The sequence below is a fragment of the Glycine max genome, chromosome 5, assembly GCF_000004515.6.
Source record: "Glycine max cultivar Williams 82 chromosome 5, Glycine_max_v4.0, whole genome shotgun sequence".
NCBI classification, from domain to species: domain Eukaryota; kingdom Viridiplantae; phylum Streptophyta; class Magnoliopsida; order Fabales; family Fabaceae; genus Glycine; species Glycine max.
In genome coordinates, this window is record NC_038241.2 from 3960408 (window position 1) to 3987945 (window position 27538).

At 30.4% G+C, this 27538-nt stretch overlaps 4 protein-coding genes across 5 annotated transcripts; 2 read left to right on the forward strand and 2 right to left on the reverse strand.

The window, feature by feature from the left end:
* The first annotated feature begins 877 nt into the window (after positions 1-877).
* On the forward strand, positions 878-4596 carry CYP71A9 (cytochrome P450 71A9-like). Its single transcript, NM_001252763.2, has 2 exons — positions 878-1805; positions 3799-4596. Exons 1-2 carry the CDS (start codon positions 918-920, stop codon positions 4408-4410), a joined length of 1500 nt encoding a protein of 499 aa, NP_001239692.1. The 5' UTR covers positions 878-917; the 3' UTR covers positions 4411-4596.
* Positions 4597-7574: 2978 nt separating this feature from the next.
* LOC100782983 (proline transporter 1) lies at positions 7575-11099 on the reverse strand. Its single transcript, XM_014775460.3, is given in 9 exon segments — positions 7575-7847; positions 7849-7881; positions 8010-8240; positions 8409-8624; positions 9367-9494; positions 9599-9785; positions 10209-10303; positions 10414-10638; positions 10915-11099. Coding segments are annotated over 9 exon segments (1281 nt in total). The 5' UTR covers positions 11036-11099; the 3' UTR covers positions 7575-7802.
* A 3700-nt stretch (positions 11100-14799) lies between these two features.
* LOC100783525 (proline transporter 1) lies at positions 14800-18415 on the reverse strand. 2 transcript variants are annotated; one of them, XM_014775462.3, is made up of 9 exons: positions 18129-18289; positions 18001-18046; positions 17704-17928; positions 17534-17628; positions 17105-17291; positions 16863-16987; positions 15610-15825; positions 15229-15459; positions 14800-15100 (listed from the first exon to the last, which is right to left on the reverse strand). In XM_014775462.3, exons 3-9 carry the CDS (start codon positions 17903-17905, stop codon positions 14951-14953), a joined length of 1206 nt encoding a protein of 401 aa, XP_014630948.1. In that variant the 5' UTR covers positions 17906-17928; positions 18001-18046; positions 18129-18289; the 3' UTR covers positions 14800-14950. The 2 variants fall into 2 exon arrangements, with proteins under 2 accessions (XP_014630948.1, XP_014630947.1); XM_014775461.3 differs by lacking the exon at positions 18001-18046 and having other exon boundaries at positions 18129-18415.
* A 4760-nt stretch (positions 18416-23175) lies between these two features.
* On the forward strand, positions 23176-25909 carry LOC100811487 (RNA recognition motif-containing protein). Its single transcript, NM_001354878.1, has 4 exons — positions 23176-23753; positions 23836-23937; positions 25107-25397; positions 25505-25909. Exons 1-4 carry the CDS (start codon positions 23313-23315, stop codon positions 25568-25570), a joined length of 900 nt encoding a protein of 299 aa, NP_001341807.1. The 5' UTR covers positions 23176-23312; the 3' UTR covers positions 25571-25909.
* The last annotated feature ends 1629 nt before the right edge of the window (positions 25910-27538 follow it).

Below are 27538 nucleotides of genomic sequence, written 5' to 3' on the forward strand. Positions count from 1 at the left end.
ATATAATTAAGAAGATACAAGACTTTACAAAGATCTTACATCACTTTAATACCTATCCCTTTACACCTTACAATCAACCCTCGTAAACGAATCTGAAATATACAAATATCATCACCGCCCACACATGCTTGTTTTGACAAAGTTTTTATTAATGTGAAAAGCATTGAGAAATATAATTCAATTGCCCTTTTTATGTTTTTCTATGTACTGTTCACTATTAAATTCACATTTTCCTGACATCTTGATAAACTATAAAAAAAATCTTAGAGCCCAAAGAAAGAGATTCCGTTCCTAGCTAGAAACATACCTAGAATTAGAATACAGGTTTTCATGCTACATAAATAAATAAGTATTCCATGTAGGGGTGCATGCATGCCTCACGAACGAGTTATATTGAATTATATATATAATTAGTTTTTAAAATTATAAATGTCAATTTAGTATGTAGATGATAAAATATTATTTAATCTACAAATTATTAAAGGTCGATTATTTTATTACAATTTTGAAAGTTAAAATAAACGTTACTAAATAATATCATGAACTAAATTTTTTTTTATAATTTTAAAAACTTAAATAATATTTATTATAATTATTTCAAAACTATTTTCTTAGAAGAAGAAAAATATTATTAAAATATAGAGTACAAGATGTACCCTTCAACATTCAACATAGTTACAAGCCGACAGAGTTGCTGTCACACAGTAGCCGCCGCCCGCCAGCCACACAATTGCATTTACCAAAACAAGAAGATCATGCAGCCGAGATTTCCAATACTAGCTTCTGCTTGATTTGCCGACTAATAACATTTCTACAGTAGTTAGTCTTCACCTTCATATTATGTATATAATACCAAGTGTTGCTATGAATTTCATTCAAGCGTGTTTGGGTAATAGCAAAATACCTATACAGTAGCAATGATCTCTTTCACAGTCTTTGTTTTCCTTACACTCTTGTTCACTTTGTCATTGGTTAAACAGCTGAGAAAGCCTACTGCAGAAAAGAGAAGACTACTACCTCCAGGACCAAGGAAACTACCCTTCATTGGCAACCTCCACCAGCTTGGTACGTTGCCACATCAATCCCTTCAATACCTTTCAAATAAGCATGGACCTCTCATGTTCTTGCAGCTGGGTTCAATACCCACCTTGGTAGTTTCCTCTGCTGAGATGGCCAGAGAGATTTTCAAAAACCATGACTCAGTTTTCTCTGGCAGGCCTTCGCTATACGCTGCAAACCGTTTAGGATACGGTTCAACCGTGAGTTTTGCACCGTACGGTGAGTACTGGAGGGAAATGAGGAAGATCATGATCTTGGAGCTGCTGAGTCCGAAAAGGGTTCAATCGTTTGAAGCTGTGAGGTTTGAAGAAGTCAAACTTCTGCTTCAGACCATAGCTCTTTCTCATGGTCCTGTTAACTTGAGTGAACTTACCCTTTCGTTGACCAACAACATTGTGTGTCGTATTGCTCTTGGTAAAAGGAACAGGAGCGGGGCAGATGATGCAAATAAGGTTTCTGAAATGCTTAAAGAGACACAGGCGATGCTGGGAGGATTCTTTCCCGTTGACTTTTTTCCACGGTTGGGGTGGCTCAACAAGTTTAGTGGCCTTGAAAATAGGCTTGAGAAGATTTTCAGAGAAATGGATAACTTTTATGACCAAGTGATTAAGGAGCATATTGCTGATAACTCTTCTGAGAGGTCAGGAGCAGAACATGAAGATGTAGTCGATGTGCTTCTTCGAGTTCAGAAGGATCCAAATCAAGCAATTGCCATCACTGATGACCAAATCAAGGGTGTACTCGTGGTATCATCTTTATTCTTTAACTCTAACTATGAATTACTAAGTCATACTTTTTTTCAGTAGTCGTAGGTATCTCTATATAATAGGCAGGTAATCCTAGAGGGCTAGAGGCACCTATAAGAGCACTAATATTCAACAACAAAAAACACTATAACCAGTAACACCACTTTAGGAAAGAAAGTGCAAAAGGAAAGAGAAGAAAACTTGAAAAAAGAGAGTGAGATAATTTTTTAGGTTATTTGGTAGAAAAGAAAATAAGTAAATTTAAAAGATAATTTTTTTTCATTTATCATGCTTAATTGTATAGAAAAAAATGTGTATAAAATTAAATAAATATCTCTAATAAAAAAATACGTATAAGTAATTTAGTAATAAAAAAATGGTACGTGAATATGTCCAATTTAGACTATGCTTAAAAATGAGAGAAAGAAATAAAAGTATACATATGATATGTGATATGATATGGTAGAAAAATAAATAGAAAAACTTGTGTTAATGAAATATTTGAAATAAAAAATTGTATACTATAATTACTCTTTAGTATTTTTACTGTACAGAACAATTTTTTTCTTTTAGACTAAGAATAATGATATCCGGATATTCATATATCATAAATGCATATTTGATATTTTTTTTTCTTTCTCTCTGCGCATGTTTATGGTGTGACCAAAGATCTTTATCACTCTCCTTAGTCTAAAATGGATGGATAAGAAAGTGTCGAGTCTTACTTTATTTTTCTTGCTTCCTTCCTTCATGGAAAATAATTCCATCCAATGGATTTGATTTTTCTATCCTTCCATGGTTCCAAGTAGAGCATAAATATGGATATTATTTTTTATCAAGCCAAATATAAAAGATATTATAGATGGGGTAAAAGATACCCAATGTTGAAAAGGAGAATATCAGAGGAAGTATTTAAGAGAAATTAAGGAAAAAAGAAGATTAGTTTTTATTATTTGAGAAACATTTTTATTTTGACTTCTTTAGGTTCATTTTTTTATTTCACTTACAAATGACAATATCTTCCTCTTTTATAGACTTCAAGAGAGAGTTTTTAGATATATCACATATTTTATAAGAGAATTCTATATACTTCTTCTAATTACTTAATTCTACATATTACTTTAACTAAATATTATTTTTATTTATTTTTACACTTTTTTAAAAATTTCTTTAAAATAATATCACAAACTTAATAGGCCTAACACTTAATTAATGGGCTAAATAAGTTTATATTATCCAACAGCTGTTGTTTACATGAGAAAAACCTACTATAAGGCTCTTCCTTACCACCCAATACAGAGCAACATATAAGAGTTCTATCCAAAAATAAAACTCACTATCAGGTCCCTACCTAAACTGCTGGTATCGGCTATGAAAAACAACACCAACAGCCATCTTCCAGTTAGACCACGAAGAAAGCAGCACGTTGTTTCTTTGTAACCACACAGACCAAAGTGCTGCCACATCCACACTGTCATCCAAATTGGAATCTTACTAATAATCTCCATTCATATCAAGATCTGTAAATAGAAAATCTAGGAAATATATTTAAAAAAACAAAAAAATATTTTTTTAATTTTTTTTTCATTGATTCCATTTTGAATCGATTTGTCAATAACAAAAAGATTGCTCGTAATCTGTGTAAACTTTCCTAGTTTTGTTTCCATTTATGAACCAACAATGCTGCCAAAAGTGTTGCGGAAACAAAACTAGACAACGTCCCCATGAATAGTACCGAAGCCAAATACCTTGAGTCTCCTGTTCTTTTTGACATAACATACACATGGCATACACCAACGACTTGTCACTTTCACTTGCTTTGTCCATGCACTTTTTTGAACAATTCGAATTAATTACTTGTCACTTTCAGTTGGTTTGTCCATACACTAACATTTTGCCAGAACAATTTTTATGCAATAGAAGGATTACTCTCGTTACTCGTAATTATTTTGAGATAAATGGTTTTTTTTTTTTACTGGATATTTTTGTGTAGGACATCTTTGTAGCGGGAACTGACACTGCTTCGGCCACGATAATATGGATAATGTCTGAGCTTATTAGGAATCCAAAGGCAATGAAAAGAGCACAAGAAGAGGTAAGAGATCTTGTCACAGGAAAAGAGATGGTAGAAGAAATTGATCTCTCAAAGCTCTTGTACATCAAGTCAGTTGTTAAAGAGGTATTAAGACTCCATCCCCCTGCGCCATTACTTGTTCCAAGAGAGATTACAGAGAATTGCACGATCAAAGGGTTTGAAATCCCAGCCAAAACAAGGGTTCTTGTTAATGCAAAATCAATAGCAATGGATCCATGTTGTTGGGAGAATCCAAATGAGTTCTTACCTGAGAGGTTCCTAGTTAGTCCAATAGATTTTAAAGGACAACACTTTGAGATGTTGCCGTTTGGGGTTGGTCGAAGGGGTTGTCCTGGAGTGAACTTTGCCATGCCAGTTGTTGAGTTAGCACTTGCAAATCTTCTGTTTCGTTTTGACTGGGAACTGCCTCTTGGACTTGGAATACAAGACTTGGATATGGAAGAAGCAATTGGTATAACCATACACAAAAAAGCTCATCTTTGGCTGAAAGCCACTCCCTTTTGCGAGTAGTACTTTTTTCCATAATTAAAAATGGTCATGTTTATGTCATAGAAAATAATAAATATGATTTGGTTATTAAAAATTACAATAAAAATGCACTAATAATGTTTACATTTTTTCCATAATTCTTTAGTTTTTATCATTATTTTTTGTATTAAAATTTTAGATTAAAAGAAAGCACACCTTCTTCCAAGATCAATGAAGACCATTAACTTTAGTGAGAATTTATTATTATTTTTTGTCTCGTATAAACGAATCTCAATTATATATTTTCTATTTAATGAAATTATTTTTAAAATACATTTTATTTAATAAGGTTAATTTTTTTCTTATAATTGATATGAAGTTTCAATAAAAGATAATTTAAAAAAATATATCTTTTACTTCCTCTGTTTCTTTTTAAGTGTCTGATTTTTAAAAAATAATATTTTTATTTATTTGTTATTTGTAAAATTAAATGTGACGTTAATTACTCTTTTATTAATTATATTCTTATTTATTTTTTAATATTTAATTATTTTATACATACATACATTTATCGTGAAGTGAAAAAAAACAAATTAAAAGAAAAATTTTCATGACTAATTTTATTAGAACCACTAAAATTTATTATATTTCTTGATTTCTATATAACAACCTTAAACACATAAAAAGAAATAAAAAATAATTAAAATAACACAAAAGTTAACTAATTTTCTTGATTAAATTGGCTTCACCGGTAAACTCCAGCACCATTAATTAGTCCAATTAATTGATTAATTGCACCGAACTAAATTGCTTTCAGTTGCCTAGCTTATCGAAGGAACCTCATAAAAAGTACAACAGCTATTCCCGTGAACATTACAAACAATTAAAGCATTCTCATCCATCCCAGCTCACAGATTATTTGGTCAGTAGTTTTACCTCGATGGCTTCATTGGGCAAACTTCCTTACCAGAGACTGAGAAATGAAGAAGAACTGGACGAAGAAGCACTAGAATTACAAAGAGAAGTGAAAAAAGCAAGGGCGTGGCTTAAGCTTAGGGCTCTAGCAGGTAGAAGAAGGCCAAGGCTTCGTGTTGCAGCCTTGAGGAGATTCCTTAGAAAAAGAACCAAGTTTCTCTCTAGATTCAGAGTCTCATGGCGCAAGGCGTTGAAGAAATTGAATAATGGCCAGAGTCATGTGAATGATCTCTTTGGAGGCAATTTTCTGTTAATGCAAGGCAATCTTACTCCTTTTGGATGTGGTAAGAAACCTTATTACATGGGTTATGGCCTTCAAGGATTATCGACAACGATCGCCTAATAAATTTTGCTTTCATGCATGCTATAAGAGGAATTATTATATTCCTATATATTACTCTTTTGTATAGTTATTTCTACTAAGATAAAAATAAAATAAAATTGAAATGATGATTGATGTCATAGATGGATATTATAAACATGTTTGTAAAAATAAAATGATGATATTTTTTTCCTTACGAGAGAGGGGTTCCAAAGGGGTTTATTTTTCATCCTTTTGTCGCCTGTTTTTGCACCCTTAACTATACATAGGGAACCACAATAGAAAAAAAAAAAGCACTTTAATATTCATCTAACACAACAATGCATATATAATTTTAATTTTAATAACTAACTTTTAACTTAGATGCATGTCGTGTGTATGTATTAATTGTATGTATTTGAGCAGTTACTTTTCATAATTGAATAACACCACACAATAGAAACTATTTATTTATAACATACGGTTATTTATTATTTCCCTAAAAAGTAAAAATATTTTATAAGAGATCAATCATATTACGCTCTTTCCTTACTCTGTAATTTGTTTGTGTGTAACAGAAGAAAATGGAAAAGAGAAAAATAGGATATAAATATCAAATTTCTACTTACTATTTGAACCTAGAATCCTAGAATCATTCATGTTGCGAACAATAACAACAATAGGATTTAAACCTAGAATCCTGTATAAAATATCCACACTTTTTACCAATTAACAGACTCTAGAGGGTGGTTTTCTCTGGAACTCACTTGTTTTCACTTTTGATTAAGTATAAAAAAAATTCAAAATTCTATATTTATATTTAAGCTAAATTGCAATGCTCCTGTTTTGGGAAAGTATTTGGGTTTGCGTAATATGCCTGGTATTAATTCGTCTTAATCATTAAGCAAATGCTTCAACAATTGAGAAATTGTTTATCATATAGAAAATGCCATATGAAGATAGATCAAGGCACCAAACGTTGCCTACTCGACTGGGTTACGAAAGAAGAAGAATGCCTCCTGGCCATTACAAGTCTTCCCGAGCTTCGCTCCCGAACACCAAAACTTCCCAATGGAGGTTTTTTGAGGAAGAAACCTGTCCAATTAACCAACCAAAATGCATAAACCTAATCGTTTTTGTCCATATAACTAGTTTTAGCAAATTTTAATAACAAAATGTTGTGTTTAAGTTTTTTCAACAAAAATTAATTTAAAAAAACTAAAAATTATGTGGGTTATGGGGATGTGTTCACCTTAAGTTAACATTTGCATTCAAGTATTATTTATTGACTTGGGACAACTGTTATGAGAAACTAGACAAGAAATAAACTTTATCAAAATTATAAGTCGGACTAAATAATAGACTTAAAGAATATTTAAGCATGTGATAACATCGTGCTTCTAGGAAAATGGATTCCAACAGATTTTCCTCCAATGATGTTTATATATAGAGTTCTCTTCTCATAAGTAAGCAACTCTCGAAGCACATATATTTACTTAATACTTTTTTACTTCATTGTTGGAGTCCTTATATATGAAAATCACCTCCATGTGAAATCTCTCTAACCACTAATGCGCCACCGTAGTACATACCATCGTGCTATTAATCCTTCCTCTGATCTCCCGATCTCGCATCACAACAACGTACGTGTAAATTGTTACATGCACTCAACTTGCCAATCTAGAAAGGAAAATATGCTCGGTGACACGAATTACTATATATAATTACTTGTCCATGATTTCTGCTCATTATAAATCACTCGCTTATATTCTTTAATTAACATTTGAACCAAATGAATTAAAACAATTGTTTCGTCAAATTTTACGTGCAGAAATACTTCGTACCATTTAGCATTGCTAATCCAGAAATGTCACTCACTCTCTGCTAGACAGTTAGCCTTTTATGTACGTAAGGCAATAATAAAATGTTTTGTAATGTTAGGTATTAAAAATGCACAAAAATAAAAAATTACAAGAACTAAAAATAGAAAAGAACTAAATTGCAAAGACTTAACATTTTATTATATTATATAGCTGTTGGCCTAATTTAAACCGAAATTAAGCCATACAGCTGAATGAGATCAGCAATCATGCATCTGCAAAGAAATGATACTTTTGGATGTTGTTGACTATCAACCGAATTGCTGAAATTGTGGTTGCTATTGTGAGCAGAAAAGAAAAAACGATGTTGAACCAGTGCCACGCCTTCTTCTCTATTCTAGCTGTTCTTCCCTTAACCTAACATTGAAGCAAAATTAAGTCAAATAATATAATAATGATATATGTGTCCAAATTTGACAAACTCTAATTGGGTTAATTATTTCGTCATTAAAGCTTCGTTTTCTGTAGTGTAATTATAAAATAACCTTGATGAAGACCATGCTGGGGAACATGAAGGTCAGAGGAACGAGTGAAAATGAGCCAAGAAAGTTTACAAAGTCACCCATAAAAGGAAATGCTGCAGCAACGAATGTGTTCCCTGTAAAGAAAAGCGCACGTAGGAGAAATAAGCGTTTCAAGTTCTCCCCTGAATGCATGGCCTTGTCAATTTCTAGGAACTTAGTGTCCAATGCCTCATGAATTGGTGCTACAAACATCTGCAATTTTAAGAGAAAAACAAAAGGACACCCTTCAATTTGTTATATATTTTATTTTTCCTTATCAATTAGTAACATCTAAAACTGCATATTCTTTTACTGAATATTCAAATGTAACATCATTAACTACGATGACATAATGCACCTATATATGCTAACATATCTTACATGTTGGGTGACTATGGACTGCAAAAAGACGATGGCATTAATGAGGACGTCAATCCATTTGGGACCACTTAAGTTTTCAGGAAGGTATGCGGACACCATTGATCCATAAGCCCAATATCCCATTACGGTAACACCATAATAGAACAGAACTCCCACTGTATATTGTAAATACAGGGCCTTCCTCATGTTCTTCATTGCTGGCTTACGTAGAGTGGACTACATTCACATTGCAAACGACTACTTTACTCATTATCAAATTATATATAATAACAAAATTCTATACATGTATTCGGATTAAGAAAACAAAATTAAAAGTATTTATGATGTTAAAGACAAAAAATACTTAATATTTATTTTAAAATATTCAAGATAATATATATATTCCAAACCAAAATATTAGCTCAGCCCAAATTTGGAAATGTTAAATGTACGGAAGTCAACACTAACAATAGAAAAAATTATTCTATGCCCTATAAAAATAGTGTAATAATTATATATATATATATATATATATATATATATATATATATATATATATATTTTGCCAATAAAAAAATGTAAGTCAACTGACAATAGAAAAAATTATTCTATGCCTTCAATTTAGTCAAGTAAATTTGTGTTTTTTTTTTATGTTTGATCTTGGTAAGGTTTTTTTGTCATTTTAATCTTTATAAGTTTATATTTTTTTAATTTTAATTTCTAAAACACAAACTTATAAAGATTAAAAGTGAAAAAAAAATATTTGAATGAATAAAATTAAAAGGAATTTTCTATTTATGTAACGTTCCACGGGTTAAATGACATTAATTATCCATTTTTGACAAACTTGGCTACTTAATTTATTATGTTTTCTTGAGAGAAAAAAACAATAATTTTTCTTCCCTATTTATGTAAGAGGCATTGAGGCCACTGCCAACGCAATTAATTTGTGTAAGAAAAAGAAGAATAGAAATATAACCTGTATCTCGGGGAGCAAGCCGCTGGTATTGCAAACAATGATGGCGGAAATTGCACCAAAAGCATTGAACACTTTGTTCATGACTTCACTTTCGCCAATATCGTAATCCCTATTCGAATTTGATCTCCCTTCCAACCACAATATATAATTTAACGCTAGTTATTATTATGATTTGAGGACAAGTTTGGTGAGAACTAATGTAGTAGTATTTTGAAAGCAGATGCTTAATTACCATCTTTGATTAAAACAATAAGAAGAAATATAATATATGTAAAAGTGACCACCGCAGAAGCTCCCAACCAATTTTTCATCGCAGATATTGTTGGGAAAAAGAATGAATAAAAAAAGTAAGCAGCTCCTGTGATGACTATGTAGTATTGGAGCCTCAAGGGAGAATCACTAAATTCTGAGTTTATTGCCTGCAATAAATAACCACTTTCTCTCTAATAAACTCAACACAAGTTGATACATAGAGTTTAATTTTCAATTTACATATTGTTACACACGGCCAATTAATTAAAAAAACACTGTAAATATGATTTTTAAGTAATTGTTATAAACATGAACCAAGTTGATTATGTTTGATAAAACTAGTTAATAAGCCAATTAAAAAAACTTAAAACTAATAAGCTAAATAATTTTATCTTATACATTGTGTTTTGGTTTTGATGATAAAAACAAAAACAAAAAATTAAAGTAAAGTAAAATATAAAAGATGTGAATCTCACCTAATATTTACAAAAAATTTCTCCTATTTCTCCTCCTTTCCTAAACCAAGTGCAACGACCTTTCATTATTTGTCTGTTCTAAATAAACTATTTATAATATAAATTAAACTTTACCTTAAGTGCCTTGCCTCCCAGGAGGATCAAGCCCATATTTCCAAGAAGAAGGGTCAAAAACTGGAAAACCCATGTGAGTTGGTACATACCCTTGCCTTGTGAAATTAAGGAATGCTTCAGTTAATAGCCTCCTTCAGTTAAAATGTAATTAAAAAGTTATAATGTCACGCAAAGGAAAGTATCATGCAAAGAATTAAAAATTCACCGTAAACATATCCCATGAGATCTCTGTATCTAATGAATCTGCGGTCATCGATGAAGTGAAATGCTGCCAAGAGCCAGTTTGCATAGGCAGTGTAGAATCCCACAACAATAAGGCATATGATACCCCATGTCCAACCCAGTGGCCACATGACCAAATTAGAAAAACTTAATATCCACCCGCAATTGAAGCTTGTCACCAGCATCAACCCCACTTGATGCCATGAATCTGCAAATTTTAATCAATTTCATCATGAAAAGGAGAATCTCTCAAAGTCAAGTGGACGAATCATTTTTTATTTTTTTTTACAATGACGGGGACAGAATCTCAAATTTAAATTTTTATGCATCTACTCCAAATCTTTCATCACTAGGGCGATCTTAATGGGTTAGTAGACGAATCATATATGTAGAGACTAGACAGTTTGATAAATTTAAACACCCCCAAAGAATGGTCAAAACAGAATTTAGCATAGTATATATAGATGAAGTATTGGTGTATTACCGCGGTCAGTGGTATGAGCAGAAGCGCGACCATAACCATCATTTTGGGTGCCCTTTTCTTGACCTTGTTCGAGGTTCATAGTGAGAGACTTGCCCTTGCTCCCTCTCCCTTCTACATGCATGACGAATCCTAGATGTCTGAAAAAGAAAAAGTGTTTGCACTTTTACGGTGTGTTTGGTACCGCAGAAAAGGAAACGAGGGAGAAGAGAACAAAACTAGGATGAGTTTGGGATCATTAAGTAGTTTTGGTAAAGTAAAAAATAAAAAAAAAGAAATATTAGAAAAGAATGATGGGATATGCATAAAAAAAATTCACGCAAGGAAATACGGAATTGCGTCAAAATGCTGCTAGCATATGGCCATGTGCCATAATGGATTTTTTTAACTTTAAAAAGTAATTCTAAAAAAAGTTATTTTAAAAAACAGATGGGATTAGTTCGTAAAAAAAGCAGAACTGCTTTTTTAAAAAAATAAAAATAAAACACTTTAATAAACATATCAAGAAAGCAAAAAATTATTACCTTTTCGATTATTCTTTTTAATCTAAAGAAAGTAAATTTTGACACATTTTTTCATGCACATGATAAGGGTATTCTAGACAATTGATTTTTAGTTAATTTATTTTTGTTTATTTTATATATCATATCAATTAATGAGTTATTTAATACAAAGTGACTTTTAAATGCAAATTTTTTGTTATTTATTGTGGGAAGGATAATAAATTTTAATGACATCTTTAATGAGTACTTGAATTCATGTGTTTATTAATTTTTTATTACTAGAAATTGAGGACAATATTAAAGGTTTATAAAATTCACATATCATGTTGAATCAATTAAGTTGGACTACTTTGATTATTAATTGATTATTATACATTCATTTATTATATTTATAAATATTACTTTTTTAAAATAAGATTATTTTTATTTGTTTTATAAATCATAAAGTATTAATTAGTAAGTTATTTAATACAAAGTGAATTTTTAACCAAGAGTTGTTGACAGAGCTGATTCAACATTTGAGTCTCTTGATCAAGATTTGGGGGTTGATTCCTGACTTGAATATGGAATTGCAATCGGAAATATTACTTTACCTAAAATGAGCTAACTTGATTGAAGGGGATTAATTGGAAGCCAAATAAAAAAACCTCATATACCTCCTTTTGTCCCAAAATAGATTGTTTTACACATATTAAAAAAATTAAAATAAATAAAAGGAAGTAGTAATTATACAAAACTAACTAGATGAAAATGAATAATATTAATATTAAATTTAAAAACTAAAATGATATTTATTAGAAATATTGATGAAAAACAAAAATTAATATTATATTGAAAAGATGAATGAGATACTTATGATTATGTCTCCAACTTTAATATAATATGAGTAAAAATAAATATTTTATTATATAAAACATTTTATTAAAAAATTACAAATATATAATACTTATGATACATTACATATCCTTAAAAAGTATACATTTTATATCTTTAAAGTATATATTGTAAATTAACCTTTTCATAAAGGTGGATCAATACAATTTATATTACTATCCCTTATACCATTAATTGTTATGTGTTTTTAATAATAATAATAATAAATTCTCTATAAAGATATTAATACTATACGTCACTTATAATAGTAAAAATAATTTCCTTGTGATTAAAGATTATTTTGATAATAAATAAGTTGGTTATTTGTTTAATTATTTCGTAATAATAATTCTTATATGAATTAATTTATATTTTACTTAAAATATTTTTATTTAACAATTTCATTTGAATATTTTTTTTTTGTTAAATTTGCAATTACATGTAATTAACAATATCTCCCATGTTTAGCTCCATCTTATTTGAATGTAAAGTGCAAAAAAAATGGTACAAGTCAAGGATGTAGTACTAGAGGAAAAACATAAAAAGTTTGTAACAGGAATTTAATTTTCTGAAGGCTCAAAAATTAACTTTTGTGAAAATCTTGAAAGGTTTGATAATGTTTTTAAAGGTCAAAATAAGAAAAAATTTAGCAAAAAAAATACCTGATGAATTTGATGAAGAGTGATAGTCATGTTTAAAACAATTGATAAATGTAATTTTCACTATAAATTCAAAAGGGCTTAAACAATTATTTTATTTTATTTTATACTTCCTCTATGATATGAAAAAATATTTTTTATATAATCAATTAGAATTTTTTCAGCTTAATATTTTTAAAATAAAACAAAAGTAGTATTATATATATGTGTATCATATATTAATTCGATTAAGAAATTATAATTATTTAGCTGAGAAATATATATTTCACTCGATTAAAGATAGTCAATTTAAATAATTAAATATTTCTAAGAATATAAAAAATCTAAAGAATGATTTCTGTAACTTTCATCGATGATATTTAATTAATTTTTTTTGAAAAAAACATAAATCATAATTTGAATAGTTATTTTTTTAAAATTCATAATTTGAATAATTATTATAATCTATGTTTGACATAAAAATAGATAATCTAATATTATATATTTAGTTATATTTTAAATATCTTATCATACATTAAGATTAAATAGTGAAATGAAATTTTGTAATTTTATTATACTTTAACAGAATGTTAAAACTAATATTGTTAGATCAATTAAAAAAATTATGAAAATTATTTAAAGTGTGTCTTAATAAATTATAGCAATTAATGTCAATCGATATTACTTGATAAAAACAGGTGTCACTATCCAATAAAAAAAATTCATGCCCATTTAGTTTTAAAACGGTTTAAATTGGTTCCTACTGTCACTATTTTGTGACCTCCATTAACGGGCTTAATGAAAAGTGTTGATTTGCCATCAAATGGCATTTTTGACTTCCTACATGACAATGACTTTGAAATGATATCGTTTCAAAGTTTTATGGCTCAAAAATTTAGAAAGCTCAACTAAAAACGTTCAAATTGGTCCCTCATATTTTACAGAAGGTTCTAATTGGTCCCCAACCTTTTTAATAGGTTCAAATTAGTCTCTCATTGTTTTTCTTATTGAGTGAAAAACACAAAATTGGGTTCACATATTCCACTCAAAAAATGTTCAAAGTAATTTTATATTTGTAAAATGTTCAAAATGGTCCTTCTCCTAGGCAAATTAAAAACATCAATTAATTATACAGAACTATATTAATCCCTTACATCAACAAAAGATAATAAGAATGAATTTGAATCATATTTTAGTGCAGATTCAACGTCCATCTTCTTTCTCTCAAAATAGACATGTCTTTTTTTTTTTTTTTTATCAACAATCTCCTCAAAATACAGATGAAAAAAAAAATCACAATTGGTGTTTCCAACCCTTTTCTAACATGAAAAATGATTCCTTAATTAGATTGGATTCCATATCTATTTTCAACAAAATATTCAAAACTCAAACAACTTATACCATGAAATGTTTGCGACCCCGAAACCTCCTCCCTATGTTGTTTATTGTTCCAGTGCTTCTAGAAACCACAAAATCTCTACAGTCGCAATGAGGCACCCAATTGCACCACTCATGGACGTAGCTTGCGAACTCATGCCTCTCGAAGAAATCATCTTAGACCTACACGCAAACGCACTTGATTCCATGGCTCTCTAATTTCAGAATTAGGGTAGAACCACAAAAACTTCAGGACCCTGATTTTTCAATATGTTGAAGAAGAATTCCCCTTGTAACCCAATTAACCCCAACGGTCCAATACCAACCAACCTCCAAGGTTATTTTTAAGAAAAAAAGAAATTAAAAATACCAACTTTTAAAAAAATTACACATTAAATGCCAATGTGTGACACTAATCTAACATTTTCTATTACCACTATCACGTCATCGTTTGCAATACGGTACCAAAATGAAAAAAAAATAAAAATAAATGACCATTGAGCCAATGATATAATAACTTTATTTATTGAGCTTTTTTATATTTTTAACTATTCAAGCTCATCCAATATATTTCATATTTATTATATTATACAACTGTTGGCCTAATTTAAACCGAAATTAAGCCATACAGCTGAATGAGATCAGCAATCATGCATCTGCAAAGAAATGATACTTTTGGATGTTGTTGACTATCAACCGAATTGCTGAAATTGTGGTTGCTATTGTGAGCAGAAAAGAAAAAACGATGTTGAACCAGTGCCACGCCTTCTTCTCTATTCTAGCTGTTCTTCCCTTAACCTAACATTGAAGCAAAATTAAGTCAAATAATATAATAATGATATATGTGTCCAAATTTGACAAACTCTAATTGGGTTAATTATTTCATCATTAAAGCTTCATTTTCTGTAGTGTAATTATAAAATAACCTTGATGAAGACCATGCTGGGGAACATGAAGGTCAGAGGAACGAGTGAAAATGAGCCAAGAAAGTTTACAAAGTCACCCATAAAAGGAAATGCTGCAGCAACGAATGTGTTCCCTGTAAAGAAAAACGCACGTAGGAGAAATAAGCGTTTCAAGTTCTCCCCTGAATGCATGGCCTTGTCAATTTCTAGGAATTTAGTGTCCAATGCCTCATGAATTGGTGCTACAAACATCTGCAATTGTTAAAAGAAAAACAAAAGGACACCCTTCAATTTGTTATATATATTTTTTCTCATCGTACTCAAAGTCAATATAATTAACCATCTAAAAACTGCATATTCTTTTAATGAAGACATAAAACACATGTAAAATATCTTACATACATGTTGGGAGACTATGGACTGCAAAAAGACGATGGCATTAATGAGGACATTAATCCATTTAGGACCACTCAAGTTTTCTGGAAGATATGCCGACACCATTGTTCCATAAGCCCAATATCCCATTACGGTAACGCCATAATAAAACAGAACTCCCACTGTATATTGTAAATACAGGGCCTTCCTCATGTTCTTCACCGCTGGCTTACGTAGAGTGGACTACATTCATATTGCAAAAGACAACTTCACATACTCAAATTATTTATAATATGTAGACATACAAATAACAAATCCGAATTTTCTATTCTATACATTTACTTGGATAGTGATTTTTTAGTATCTGTAGTGAGGTTTATAACAAATCACGTGTCTTATCCAATCAATCAATCGAGCTAGATATTATTGGATAGTGATTAAGAAAATAATAGTAAAACATTTTGTTACGTTAAAAACAAAACAAAACAAAAAATATCTTAATAATTGTTGTTCAAGCAATTTAAAATATTTTATCTAATGCATTTATTGGGCTTAAATTTAATCTGTATAATGATCTCTCAAACCCAAATATTATTAGGTCAGCCCAAATTCGTAAATGTTAAGGTACGGAAGTCAACGCTGATAACACAAATTAACGTATATAGCAATCCACTCATAAATAACAAATCACATTTTAACCGGAAATAAAATTATCACTCATATATAACTAAAAATAATTAATTTCATATTGATTAAAAAAATAGTTAATATTATTTAATTTTATTAATCTCAAATAAAAAATAAAATTACTTTTAAAATGATCTTCATGAAAACTTTATATCATTTATAAAAAATCATTAAAAATAAAAATAAAATTAAATAAAAAAATATTTTAAAAATAATAAATTTAAATATAATAATATTAGTTATATTTATTTCTATTTAAGTTCAACATATAAGATTATTTTTTTCATATATATATATAGTCCAGAGAGAGTATTATAATAAAATAGGATATGTAAATATTAATTCGTGTCTTTAGGGTATTGAATATGGAATTAAAAGAAAAAATATATTTTGACAGATACATAATATCTGTTCATAACTTGTTTACGTTGCCCAATGATTTTTAAAATAAATATTTTTTATTTTTAATTGTTTAAACAAATACTTAAGTCACTAGTTAACCACAGTCAATAGGATATTATTGTTCACGAGAAGCCTTAGTCCTGTGCTAAAACAATTAATTTGTTTAAGGAAAACAAAATTAGAGATATGACCTGAATCTCGGGGAGTAAGCCACTAGTGTTGGCAACGATGATCGCGGAGATGGCACCAAAAGCATTGAAAACCTTGCTCACTTCACTTCCACTTAAATCATAATCCCTATTCGACCTTGATTTTCCTTCCAACCACAAATAATAGTTGGGGCAAACAATTTAACCCTAGTTATTATGGTTTGAGGGCAATTTAATTGAAGAGAACAATATACTTAGAAAGCGAAAGCCTAATGCTTAATTACCATCTTTAACTAAAACAATTAGAAGTAATATAATATATGTGAAAGTGAGCACCGCTGAAGCTCCCAACCAATTTCTCATCGCAGATATTGTTGGAATGAAGAAGGAATACAAGAAATAAGCAGCTCCTGTGATGACTATGTAGTATTGGAGCCTCAAGGGAGAATCACTAAATTCTGAGTTTATTGCCTGCAGTAAATAAATAACCACTTTCTCTCAAATAAAACTCATTTAGTTGACGAATTTAATTTTTATGAATTGTCATTTTTATGAATTATTTTAAATATAATAATAACTTCTAAAATAATTATTACAATAATCTTAACAGTTTTTTTTTTCTCGATAATCCACTATCGGAATTGGACGATAGTGAAAATCTTTTACATCATTTGTCCACTCTTAATAAACTTAATTTATAGCATAAACTTTACCTTAAGTGCCTTGCCTCCGAGGAGGATGAAACCCATATTTCCAAGAAGAAGGGTCAAAAACTGGAAGACCCAGGTGAGGTGGTACATACTCTTGCCTTGTGAAATTAAGGAATACTTCAGTTAAAATTTAATTCAAAGTTTGGATATCATGCAAAGAATGAAAATTTCACCGTAAACATATCCCATGAGATCTCTGTATCTAATGAATCTACGGTCATCGATGAAATGAAATGCTGCCAAGAGCCAGTTTGCATAGGCAGTGTAGAATCCCACAACAATAAGGCATATGATACCCCATGTCCAACCCAGTGGCCACATGACCAAATTAGAAAAACTTAATATCCACCCGCAATTGAAGCTTGTCACCAGCATCAGCCCCACTTGTTGCCACGAATCTGCAGATGGTATTGATCAATTTCATCATGAAAAAAAAAAAAAAAACAAAATCTCAATTCTCAATTGGAAACCTGGTAATTGAAGACTTCCCTCGCAAAAAAAAGTAATAGTTCATGGCTGAATCATATAACAATAAGTAAATATTAATAAAGAGTTAAACAGAATTTAGCATAGTATAGATGGTGTATTAGTGAATTACCTTGGTCAATAGCATGAGCAGAAGCGAGACCATAATCATCATTTTGGGTACCCTTTTCTTGTTGACCTTGCTCGAGGTTCAAAGTGAGAGACTTGCCCTTGCTCGCTCTTCCTTCTACATCCATGGCGAATCCTAGATCTATGGGAAAGAACAAGTCTTTGCTCTTTAAATGATCATAGCGTGGGCTAAATTCTGTAGAAGTGGAATATTCAGATTCAAATAATTGGATAAATAAGACAATTGGTCAACTTGACAGTTGAAGGAAAGGAAATGATTGTATAATGCTAGCTATGAACAGATTTTTCTACAAATTTTATTTTATTTTGTCAAATCAGAGACCCATTCCTTTGAAAACAGGACGCACTGACCTAGACTGGACCTTTTATTTATTAAGATATGCATAAATTCTTACCAATACGAAAATAAATAACAAATTCAGAATAAAACAATATGAAAAAATTGGTGTTAAATAATGATAAAATCGCTTGTTACAAAGAAAGAAACTTTAATAATAAAATATATTTTTGTCAAGAGTCTAACTCAGTGATTAAATAAGATATATTAATTATTGTAAATCTCTACTTTTGAATTATACGAATAAAAAAAAGATATATTTTTATATTTAATAATAAAAACTTAAATTTATATTATAGAAATTAATTTATTTTTATATTAATATAATAAAAATATATTAAAATAAGCTACTTCTATAATATAAATATAATAAAAAAATATTATAATTTTTCTCTTAGGCTTTAATATGTTTTTCCTCTCTATAAAATAAATTAATTTTTATTTTGGTTCCTATAACATTTTTCTTTGTTTTATCATTTTCAAATTTAAAATCTTGTCAGGATTTTAGTCCTTGTATTTATTTTTCTTTACTATAAAATTTGAAATAACTATTTTTGGTACGTAACATTTATTTTGATGGAGATAAATAACATTAACTTAATTAATCTATTCTTTTTATATAGATGTCACATAAAGTCATACTGATATAGTATTACATATACTAAACCAGCAACGCACGTCTCAACAAACCAGCAACGATTCAGCAAAGATATCAACAGGACTCGTGGCATGCACCAACTCTATATTAAAACATTGGACCCTATCAAGCCCATTTTATCATTTGCATTATCGAAGCCCGTAAGCACAAAGCCCAAATAAAGATTTTGGATCAGTTTATTTAAATTTATTTATCGAAATAAGTATTTATTTTAATAAAATAAGTGGTTTTATGATGTTTAACATATTTATCTAAACTATTTCTACTTAAAAAAATATTTTTTTCACTTATTTTAAGAAATAAATCCCATATACTTCTTGAAATAACACTTATGTAAAATATACTTATTCAAAAATTATTTTTTAAGTTTAAACAAACTCATCATTTGTTTTTGGACATGTTTCTGCCGTGTGACATAATTAAGCGTCTAGTTTCACAAATTTTAAATGTGGTTGGTTGGGAACTCAGTGGGTGGAGTTTGAAAAAGTGAAAAGCAGAAAAAAATGAGACTCTAAATTTGAAAAATATAAACTAAGACATTAATGCGATTAAAAGGGAAGGTGAGTCTTTCTATCCAGCTCATATTAAGGAGTATCTTTGGAGTTCTGATACTTTAACGAGTGTAATTGGGTTTTATTGAGTTTGTTTTGATATGTTTATTTTTTTTATTAGTGGTTGTTTTGTTAATATATAATAGATTTAAATATTTCAAAAATAGGTTATTTTTAATTTATTATTTAAAATTGGTAAACGATGAGGTGAGAAACAAAATATCAAGTCTAATCATAACATATGAATTTCACATTATTTTGCTAAAACATATCAAGTCTAATCATAACATATCAAGTCTATTCTCTGCATTGTTCAAAGAGCAAAATCAGTTTGGTATTATTAGGAACGAATAGGGACACTTTGAAATTTGCTAAAACAGCCTTCATGTTTGGTTCCCCAGAGCCTGCTGAAGCTGAGGCTTGGAATTTATTGCATGCACTATCATGTGGCTAAAAGACCAGAACTTTCAAAATATGGATATAGAGAGGGATGCAAAAGGAATTGTAGATGCTTTATACAATAATTCATGTGGATTTTCAGATTTTCAAGTTTTAATAAATAATTGTAGGATTTTTTTTTAAAATTTGATAAAATTTTATAAGATGACAAACAAATCATGACACTTAGAGTCTAACTACTTGGTCAAGATTACATGTAAGTCGTTATATTTTCTCTTTCATTAGGAATGAAATTCCACAATTGTCTTTTCTTAAAAAAAAATACTGAAATGAAAACTTATTTAAGAATTAAAAAATATTAATCATCATTTTTTATCTGTAATTGCTTTTATAAATAACTTTATAACCAAATCATGTTAGTCAAATTTCAGATCACGTCCAAAACTAAAAGTTCACATATTGACTGGACTTCATGCTTTGTCTACGAGATTTCCACCCAAAAAAAAAAAAGCTTTCACAATGAGATATGCATCACTATAAAAAACCAATACAAGGTCGAGTGGTATGGCTTCAGTAGTTCAGTTAAAATTTTTTTAAAAAAATGAACTGATACTAGTATGATTTATCATAGAAAATTTTACTAATAGAAACACATAGATTACATGCGGTATTTCTTTTCTAATTAGAATTCGTTTAGGGCAAAAAAAATGAATCACATAAAACTTTTAATAAATGAGCCTAAATTATTTTTATTCGAGACTAGATTATACAACTAAGGCTACTACTTACTACGACCAAACCCACTTTCAGAATCATTGAAAAGATTTGAAGAGATTTGAAAAATTATTAGTTTAGTAGTTTTCCACAGGATTAAGAATAGAAAAATTATACGCTTTTGATTTTCTCTGCGAGATATGTCCAGCTTGTATTATTTTAAATTTAATATAATTTATATTTTTTCTGAGAATAAAAAAATCATTGTCGATCCACGTCAACTACGCTTAAAGTTATCCGACATGGGAAAATTCCAATTGCATAGTCCCGTAACTCCCGTTGGGTAGACGGTATTAAATAAAAATATAAATTATCATAAGAAAATAAGGCTATAATAGGCCATCATATTAAAAATATTTTTACGACATATGAAACACAAGACTTTATTTATTATATACACTCGATCAACCTTCTTTAATTACTTGAATATAATTTTAATAAATAAGACTTTATAAAATAATGTTTTACAAATAAAGAAAGGCGTTTTCGTTTAATTTCAAATACATAATGGTCTTATTTAGTTATTTACTTTAAAAATAAATTTACTCTAAAAAAAATGTTTTTACATTTTAGAAGTAGATAAGGAATGTACCTAAAGCCTTAAAATATTGGTGGTTAACATATGAATTCTTCAATCATGTTCATATTGAAGGGGCATCTCTAATAAAAAATCTCATTTTGGATTCTTAATTATTTTTTTAATGGACCCTGCGATGTCATATCTCTTTTAAGATTTTTAAATTTTTTTACTTCAATAAAAGATCTTATATTATATTTTAAATCATTTTTTAAACCCTACAAGGAACCCACTTTTTAATATTTATTTATAAAATATTTTAAAATAATGAAAAATAAATAATTATATGTTTTTAATTTCAAAAAAATTATAATAGAAATACAAAATTTATTAATAATTAAATTATCGTTCATGATAAAAATAGAAATTATCGTAGATTTTAATTAATAAGATTAAATCTTAAGCTCAAATCTCCTTCCAAGAAGGATTATTAAAGATGGCCTGATAGATGCCAAGTTTCTCGTTGTGTGTGTGTGCACATGTGCTTCACCTCACACTTGTATTTGTATTTCAACAATTAAAATCTGACAGCTCAAGTTTACGGGTATTTTTTACACTTATATAGTGTTCAACTTTCTCATTCCTACACAATGTGAGACTTCATGCCTCATACTTGTACTCTAACAATCTCCTCTTCCAGCGTGAGTCTTTTTCACATGATAGTCTCCCTTTCCAACGAAAATAATTTTCATTCATGAATATTTTCATGGTGGCTACTAGAACACACATGCTCTAGATACTTGTACCATCGCTCCACCCATAAGACACACCGTCTGAACCCACCGTCAGGAAGATTTTTGATACAAGGGATCCCTAGACCAAGGATCTACCACCTCCATCATAATCGTTCAAGCTAGTCATCAAGTTGAATCAGACTCTAATACCAATTGTTGTACGTTTAAGGGAGGATAAATACCAAAGAGATTTACACCTATGGATCATGAACAATCATATAAGTGAATCTGACACTGCATATTAACCCAAAATCTTAAGGTTTAGGTTTATAAATCTTATCCTCACTCATATGGTACTGAACTTTTTAATTTTTATCCGATATAAGATTTCATTTCATACTTATATTCCAACACATACCATTAACATAACTATCGTGTAAGGATATTTGCATCTATCTCCTATATATTGTATACTTTTTTTTGAGTGGATAACTCATGATATTTAAGCCATGCTAGATCTATAGAAAATGGTCCTTGGCACCGACGCTTATGTGGATGTAAAGCAAATGTTAAGGCAAACACAAGTGGACACTTCAGCAAGATGCACACATTGAAGGGAGAAGACTGGTTGATGATTTTATGTTTTTATTTTGTTGTTGAACCTCGAGTTGTGTATATACAGGAGACCACTGTTTTTATCCTAGTTTGATTTCTTACATATTCTCACCTCATCTATAATTATCAAGTTGTTTCACTAATCAAATTATTCCAAATAACTGAAATTAAAAACCAAAACTCACTAATTAAGTTCAAAATGCGTTTGACACTAAATGAGTAAAGAGAAAGTAGATCCCCCCACAACACCAAAAAAACTTTCCGTTGTATAGTTTGTACAAACTATACAAAGAAAACTTGCTTTCATAGAGTTGTGAGAGTGTGAAGCTTGAAGAGCAATTTGGATAATAGCAACATCCTGGGTAACGAAGCCCACGCTGAAACAAAAAGCCCAAGGAGAAGCAGCACAATAAAACATAGTAAACTTTGTCTTGTGTTTGACCTAAAAAAATATCTGGTATGTTTGTTTTGGTTGTACCAAAACCCTCCACTTGTTTGTTATGTTCAATTATACCCCTTATCCTCATGTCAATCTCCGCGTTGTGTTGTGAAACTGTGATGTCCTCCTAAAAAACTCTATCCATGTCTATGATGTCTCTCACAACCGTGGCTGCATTCAAGTCCCTCACAATGGCGGAATCGTGCCTTCTATCCCTCCCTTCCCTCTTCTACGCCAAAAACAATACCCTTTCTCTCTCAATTCCCACCAAGCCCCTCAACCTCCATCTTCCATGCTCCAACTCTTCGCTCTTTCCCCTCACCACCAAAACAACGCGCCACTCTTCTCTCCTCACATTCGTGGCTCAGACATCGGATTGGGCCAAAGAAGAAGAGGAAGAAGAAACCTCGTGGGAGAACCAAGGCGACACCGCGTGGGGAACTGAAGAAGGTGGCCACGAAGAAGGGGGTTTCGCTGAAAAAGCTGAGGAAGATAAGATCTTCGTTGGGAACTTGCCTTTCGACATCGACAGCGAGAATTTGGCGTCGCTCTTCGGGCAGGCTGGCACCGTTGAGGTTGCTGAGGTGAGTGCGTCTCCTTAGTTATAACGGTGTTTTGTTTGAGGTTTCGATCTTTGGTTTTAAATAATGTGGGCTGTTGTTTCAGGTTATTTATAATAGGGCCACTGACCGGAGTCGTGGGTTTGGATTTGTTACCATGAGTACACTTGAAGAGCTTAAGAAGGCTGTCGAGATGTTCAGTGGTTACGTAAGTTGTTGTTGTTGTTGTTAGTTCATATATTTTGTATTGTGTGACTTCGGTGAGAATGGTCCTCGTTATGGTCTAATGTTCAAGTGGAAAACTGTGTTTGGATTTGAATGTTTAATGGTGACTTAGTGGAATTGTGGAATGGAACAAAGTTGTTATTACTCTGGTGTTTGGATAATTTTGTGACATGATTGACAGATTGTCGTGCTCCTTAAGTATGTGGTCGAGGAATGTGTGTGTATAGAATATCAAATGGATTTCAATACCTAGAGATTAATTTCTGACTCTTGGCCGGAGGATACTCTAGGTTTGAAAAACAGCTAAGTATGAAATGCTTTATATAGTGGTAGATGGCAGGAAAGGTAGTTAAGTAATTACTGTAGACCTTGGACCACATGGCCAGGCCCAAAGTAGCTCAAGAACAATTCTAATTCTCAACGTTAAAATCCCTGTGTAAAAGTGTAAATGAATGTGTCCAGGGTTGTCAAATTATCGATCCTAAATTGATGTGCATTTCTAACTCCCCTTCTTCCCCTCCATTTTCTCCTCCAACTGAAAGAAAACTTAGGGACAAACTATGATGATAGACTTTGTAGACAAGGGGAAAGTATTATTATTATATTTGCTTCTCTTTGATTATCTTCAAGGTCTATGACTAAGACTATGAGGCTCACTAAACATGCTGGCTGGTGTAAATGCTATGCCTTTCTTGTTCATTGTTCTAATGATGCTTTGCTCTCTTTGATAATAAATTTCTTTGAGATTTAAATGGTGGCAAGGAATTAGTAAAAATGTTTAGACTGAAACTTGTAATTGATAGTTTTTACCTTATGACATCTGAATATCTTCATACTTATGTGTCTACATACATCTTAAAATTGGAACCTCCATGCGATTATATTTGGAATATTATTGTTTGTAATTATAGACTTTTATTTTTCTGAAAAAAATAAAACTAAATATTTAAAATTTAATTTTGCTTTCATCAGACTTTTGTATGAGTATAGGAACTTTTCTGCACATACAAAGATGTTTTGACTTACCTGTTTTTCCCAGTTGAAATGTTTCTTATGTGTGACATGTCCGTTACTGGAATAACCATTCATATTAATTTTCTTCTCTAATTGCTTTTATTGTGGTTTCGATCTTATCCATCTTTTCTGTGACAGGAACTAAATGGAAGAGTGTTGACTGTTAATAAGGCTGCTCCAAAAGGAGCACAGCCTGAACGCCCACCACGCCCACCACGTTCCTTTAGTTCTGGTTTAAGAGTCTATGTTGGCAACTTGCCATGGGAAGTTGACGATGCTCGGCTGGAGCAAATTTTCAGTGAACATGGTAAGGTTGAGGATGCTCGGGTGGTCTATGACAGAGAGACTGGTCGATCACGTGGTTTTGGCTTTGTCACAATGTCTAGTGAGACTGATATGAATGATGCAATTGCTGCCCTTGATGGTCAGGTAACACAGAAGTTCTTTATTACTTGATCCTCGGTAACATTACAAGGACTACTTGTGTGGTTAATTCTTTGGGATGAAATTCTGATATGGTGGTTCTGATATTGCAGAGTTTGGACGGGAGGGCTATCAGAGTGAATGTTGCACAGGATAGGCCTAGCCGCAGCTCTTTTTGAGTGGTAACTTGAGTGATCTTCCATGTCCGGCTGATTGAGTTTCCTTTTAATGGCTAAGTATACAGTGGCGTTTTTTTTTTATCTTCTTTGGCAGCTGGTTCCAGATTAGATTTGCATGTTGTAATGTTATTAATTTTGTGTCCAGATGAAAATGATTAAAGTTACAATTCCTTTTATAGGGATTTTAAAGAAACTCTATTGATTTTTTTAACCATTTTGTTTGCTATTGTTGTACGAAAATGTAGATATTGTCTCTTAGCTTAAATCTTCTGGTACATTATCTGGCTACTTAAATGCCACGTAAGTTCAAATGAAAATAGGGGGAAAAATGTGTTTTTAGTCTTTATAACTTCAGTCAAATATGGTCTAGGTCCTTATATTTTCATATTGATGAATTCGGTTTAAAAATCTGTCGATTAAGTCTCTTCTCTATAAGTACTCATTTTTTGAAGTTAGGAGATATTAAATCCTCATGTTTTTTTTTTTTTTTTGTAGTTTCAAGACTAAATTCATCAATATGAAAGTAGATGGACTTTGATCACGTAACGTTTAACTGAAAGTGTGGGGATTAAAAACATATTTTTCTTATAAAAACTATTATTATTAACGTCACCTGGTATAGTAGTATTGGAGTCGACAAGTAATTTGGGATGATATTACCTATTGAACTGTATCACATGATCTCATTCCATTATCTCCTACTATAGAAGGGCAAGCCAATGATACGTGTTCGTTCTAAAATTATACTTTCTGCAAAATCTTCAAAATCCACATAAACCTCTACATGAGAATTTCATATGCCACTCTTTCAATTAATGACACGAGTTTTTTAAGTTTTGGTTCATCTTTACCTTAATAATTTATTTTCTCAGTGAGTTTCATACATAATTTATTAATTTATATTGTTTTTTGGCTTCTATTTAAATTTAAAAAATAAAGGTGAAAGAATATTTTACTGATTAGCTCCTTACTAAAAAATCTCAAATAAATACACAAATAAAATTGACCCGGGTATTTTTTTAGACTGACTTGATCTTTTGTCATGTCATCTATTAGCTTTCTTATTTGTAAGCTTGCACTTTTACTGTAAAAGAAAAGAAATCGGCTACTTATCTGAGATGAGTGTAGATTTTGTCAATACATATCTCCCTTTGCTTAAGGGATCAGGATTCTCTTTTGCCTCTGCAGCATATTGTTTTCTGGCGTTAAAATCTGGACCGTTCATTATATTCTCTCTCAATTTAATTACCATGCAACAACTGATTTTGAAATTCATTAATTTTTTTTATCTTTCTCAAAATATTTTCTTTTTTTAGTCAAAAGTGGAAAATCATTTTTGACTTTATTTTGATTATAAAATATTGTGTTTCTATGCATACTATTTATATTATTTGGATTTAAACAAATTAGAATTCTCAATTCTTTATTATATCTGGTGGATAAAATGTTTTCACGAATAAGTAAATCATAATTATCTTTTTCTTTTTTTCTGTTGTTTTTTTATCTCTTATTCTTGTAATATATTTATAAATTTTTTTCTTATTAACATGAATTTTTTCTGGGTATTTGTGATAAATTTTGCTGGATATTGATTGCACAAAAAATTGGTTGGAGAAGATCAGATTTTCTATAGACTCTTGTGTATGGTTGACCTAGAAATTATTGCTTTAATGTGTATCTCATAACAATAACCATCTTAGCAAGTGATTAAATAAGCGCTTAAATCAATTTATCGTAAATCAAGCTCACGTACTCACGTAATATATGCACGGATAATCTATTGTAATGTCTAAGTACCGTTTTTTTGGGTATATTTTTTTGTGAAAAGTACCGTTTCTCTAAAAAGGATTGAAAATTGTTACAAAATATTAGGAGAACTTTAGACAATGTTAGGTTTTACGAAATATAAAATAAAGTTCAACAATTAATGTACCTTAGAATAAATTTGTTTATGTAGCTGACCAATAA

Bases quoted from the DNA above. Each gene is read 5' to 3' on its own strand.
- CYP71A9 (NM_001252763.2), top strand. From the start codon at position 918: ATGATCTCTTTCACAGTCTTTGTTTTCCTTACACTCTTGTTCACTTTG. The intron at 1,806-3,798 runs GTATCATCTTTA...ATTTTTGTGTAG, and splicing joins AAATCAAGGGTGTACTCGTG to GACATCTTTGTAGCGGGAAC.
- LOC100783525 (XM_014775461.3), bottom strand. From the start codon at position 18,252: ATGGATGTAGAAGGAAGAGCGAGCAAGGGCAAGTCTCTCACTTTGAAC. The intron at 17,929-18,128 runs GTAATTCACTAA...TACCATCTGCAG, and splicing joins TGCTCATGCTATTGACCAAG to ATTCGTGGCAACAAGTGGGG. The intron at 17,292-17,533 runs GTAAAGTTTATG...TATTTACTGCAG, and splicing joins TCGGAGGCAAGGCACTTAAG to GCAATAAACTCAGAATTTAG.
- LOC100811487 (NM_001354878.1), top strand. From the start codon at position 23,313: ATGTCTATGATGTCTCTCACAACCGTGGCTGCATTCAAGTCCCTCACA. The intron at 23,938-25,106 runs GTAAGTTGTTGT...TTTCTGTGACAG, and splicing joins TCGAGATGTTCAGTGGTTAC to GAACTAAATGGAAGAGTGTT. The intron at 25,398-25,504 runs GTAACACAGAAG...CTGATATTGCAG, and splicing joins TTGCTGCCCTTGATGGTCAG to AGTTTGGACGGGAGGGCTAT.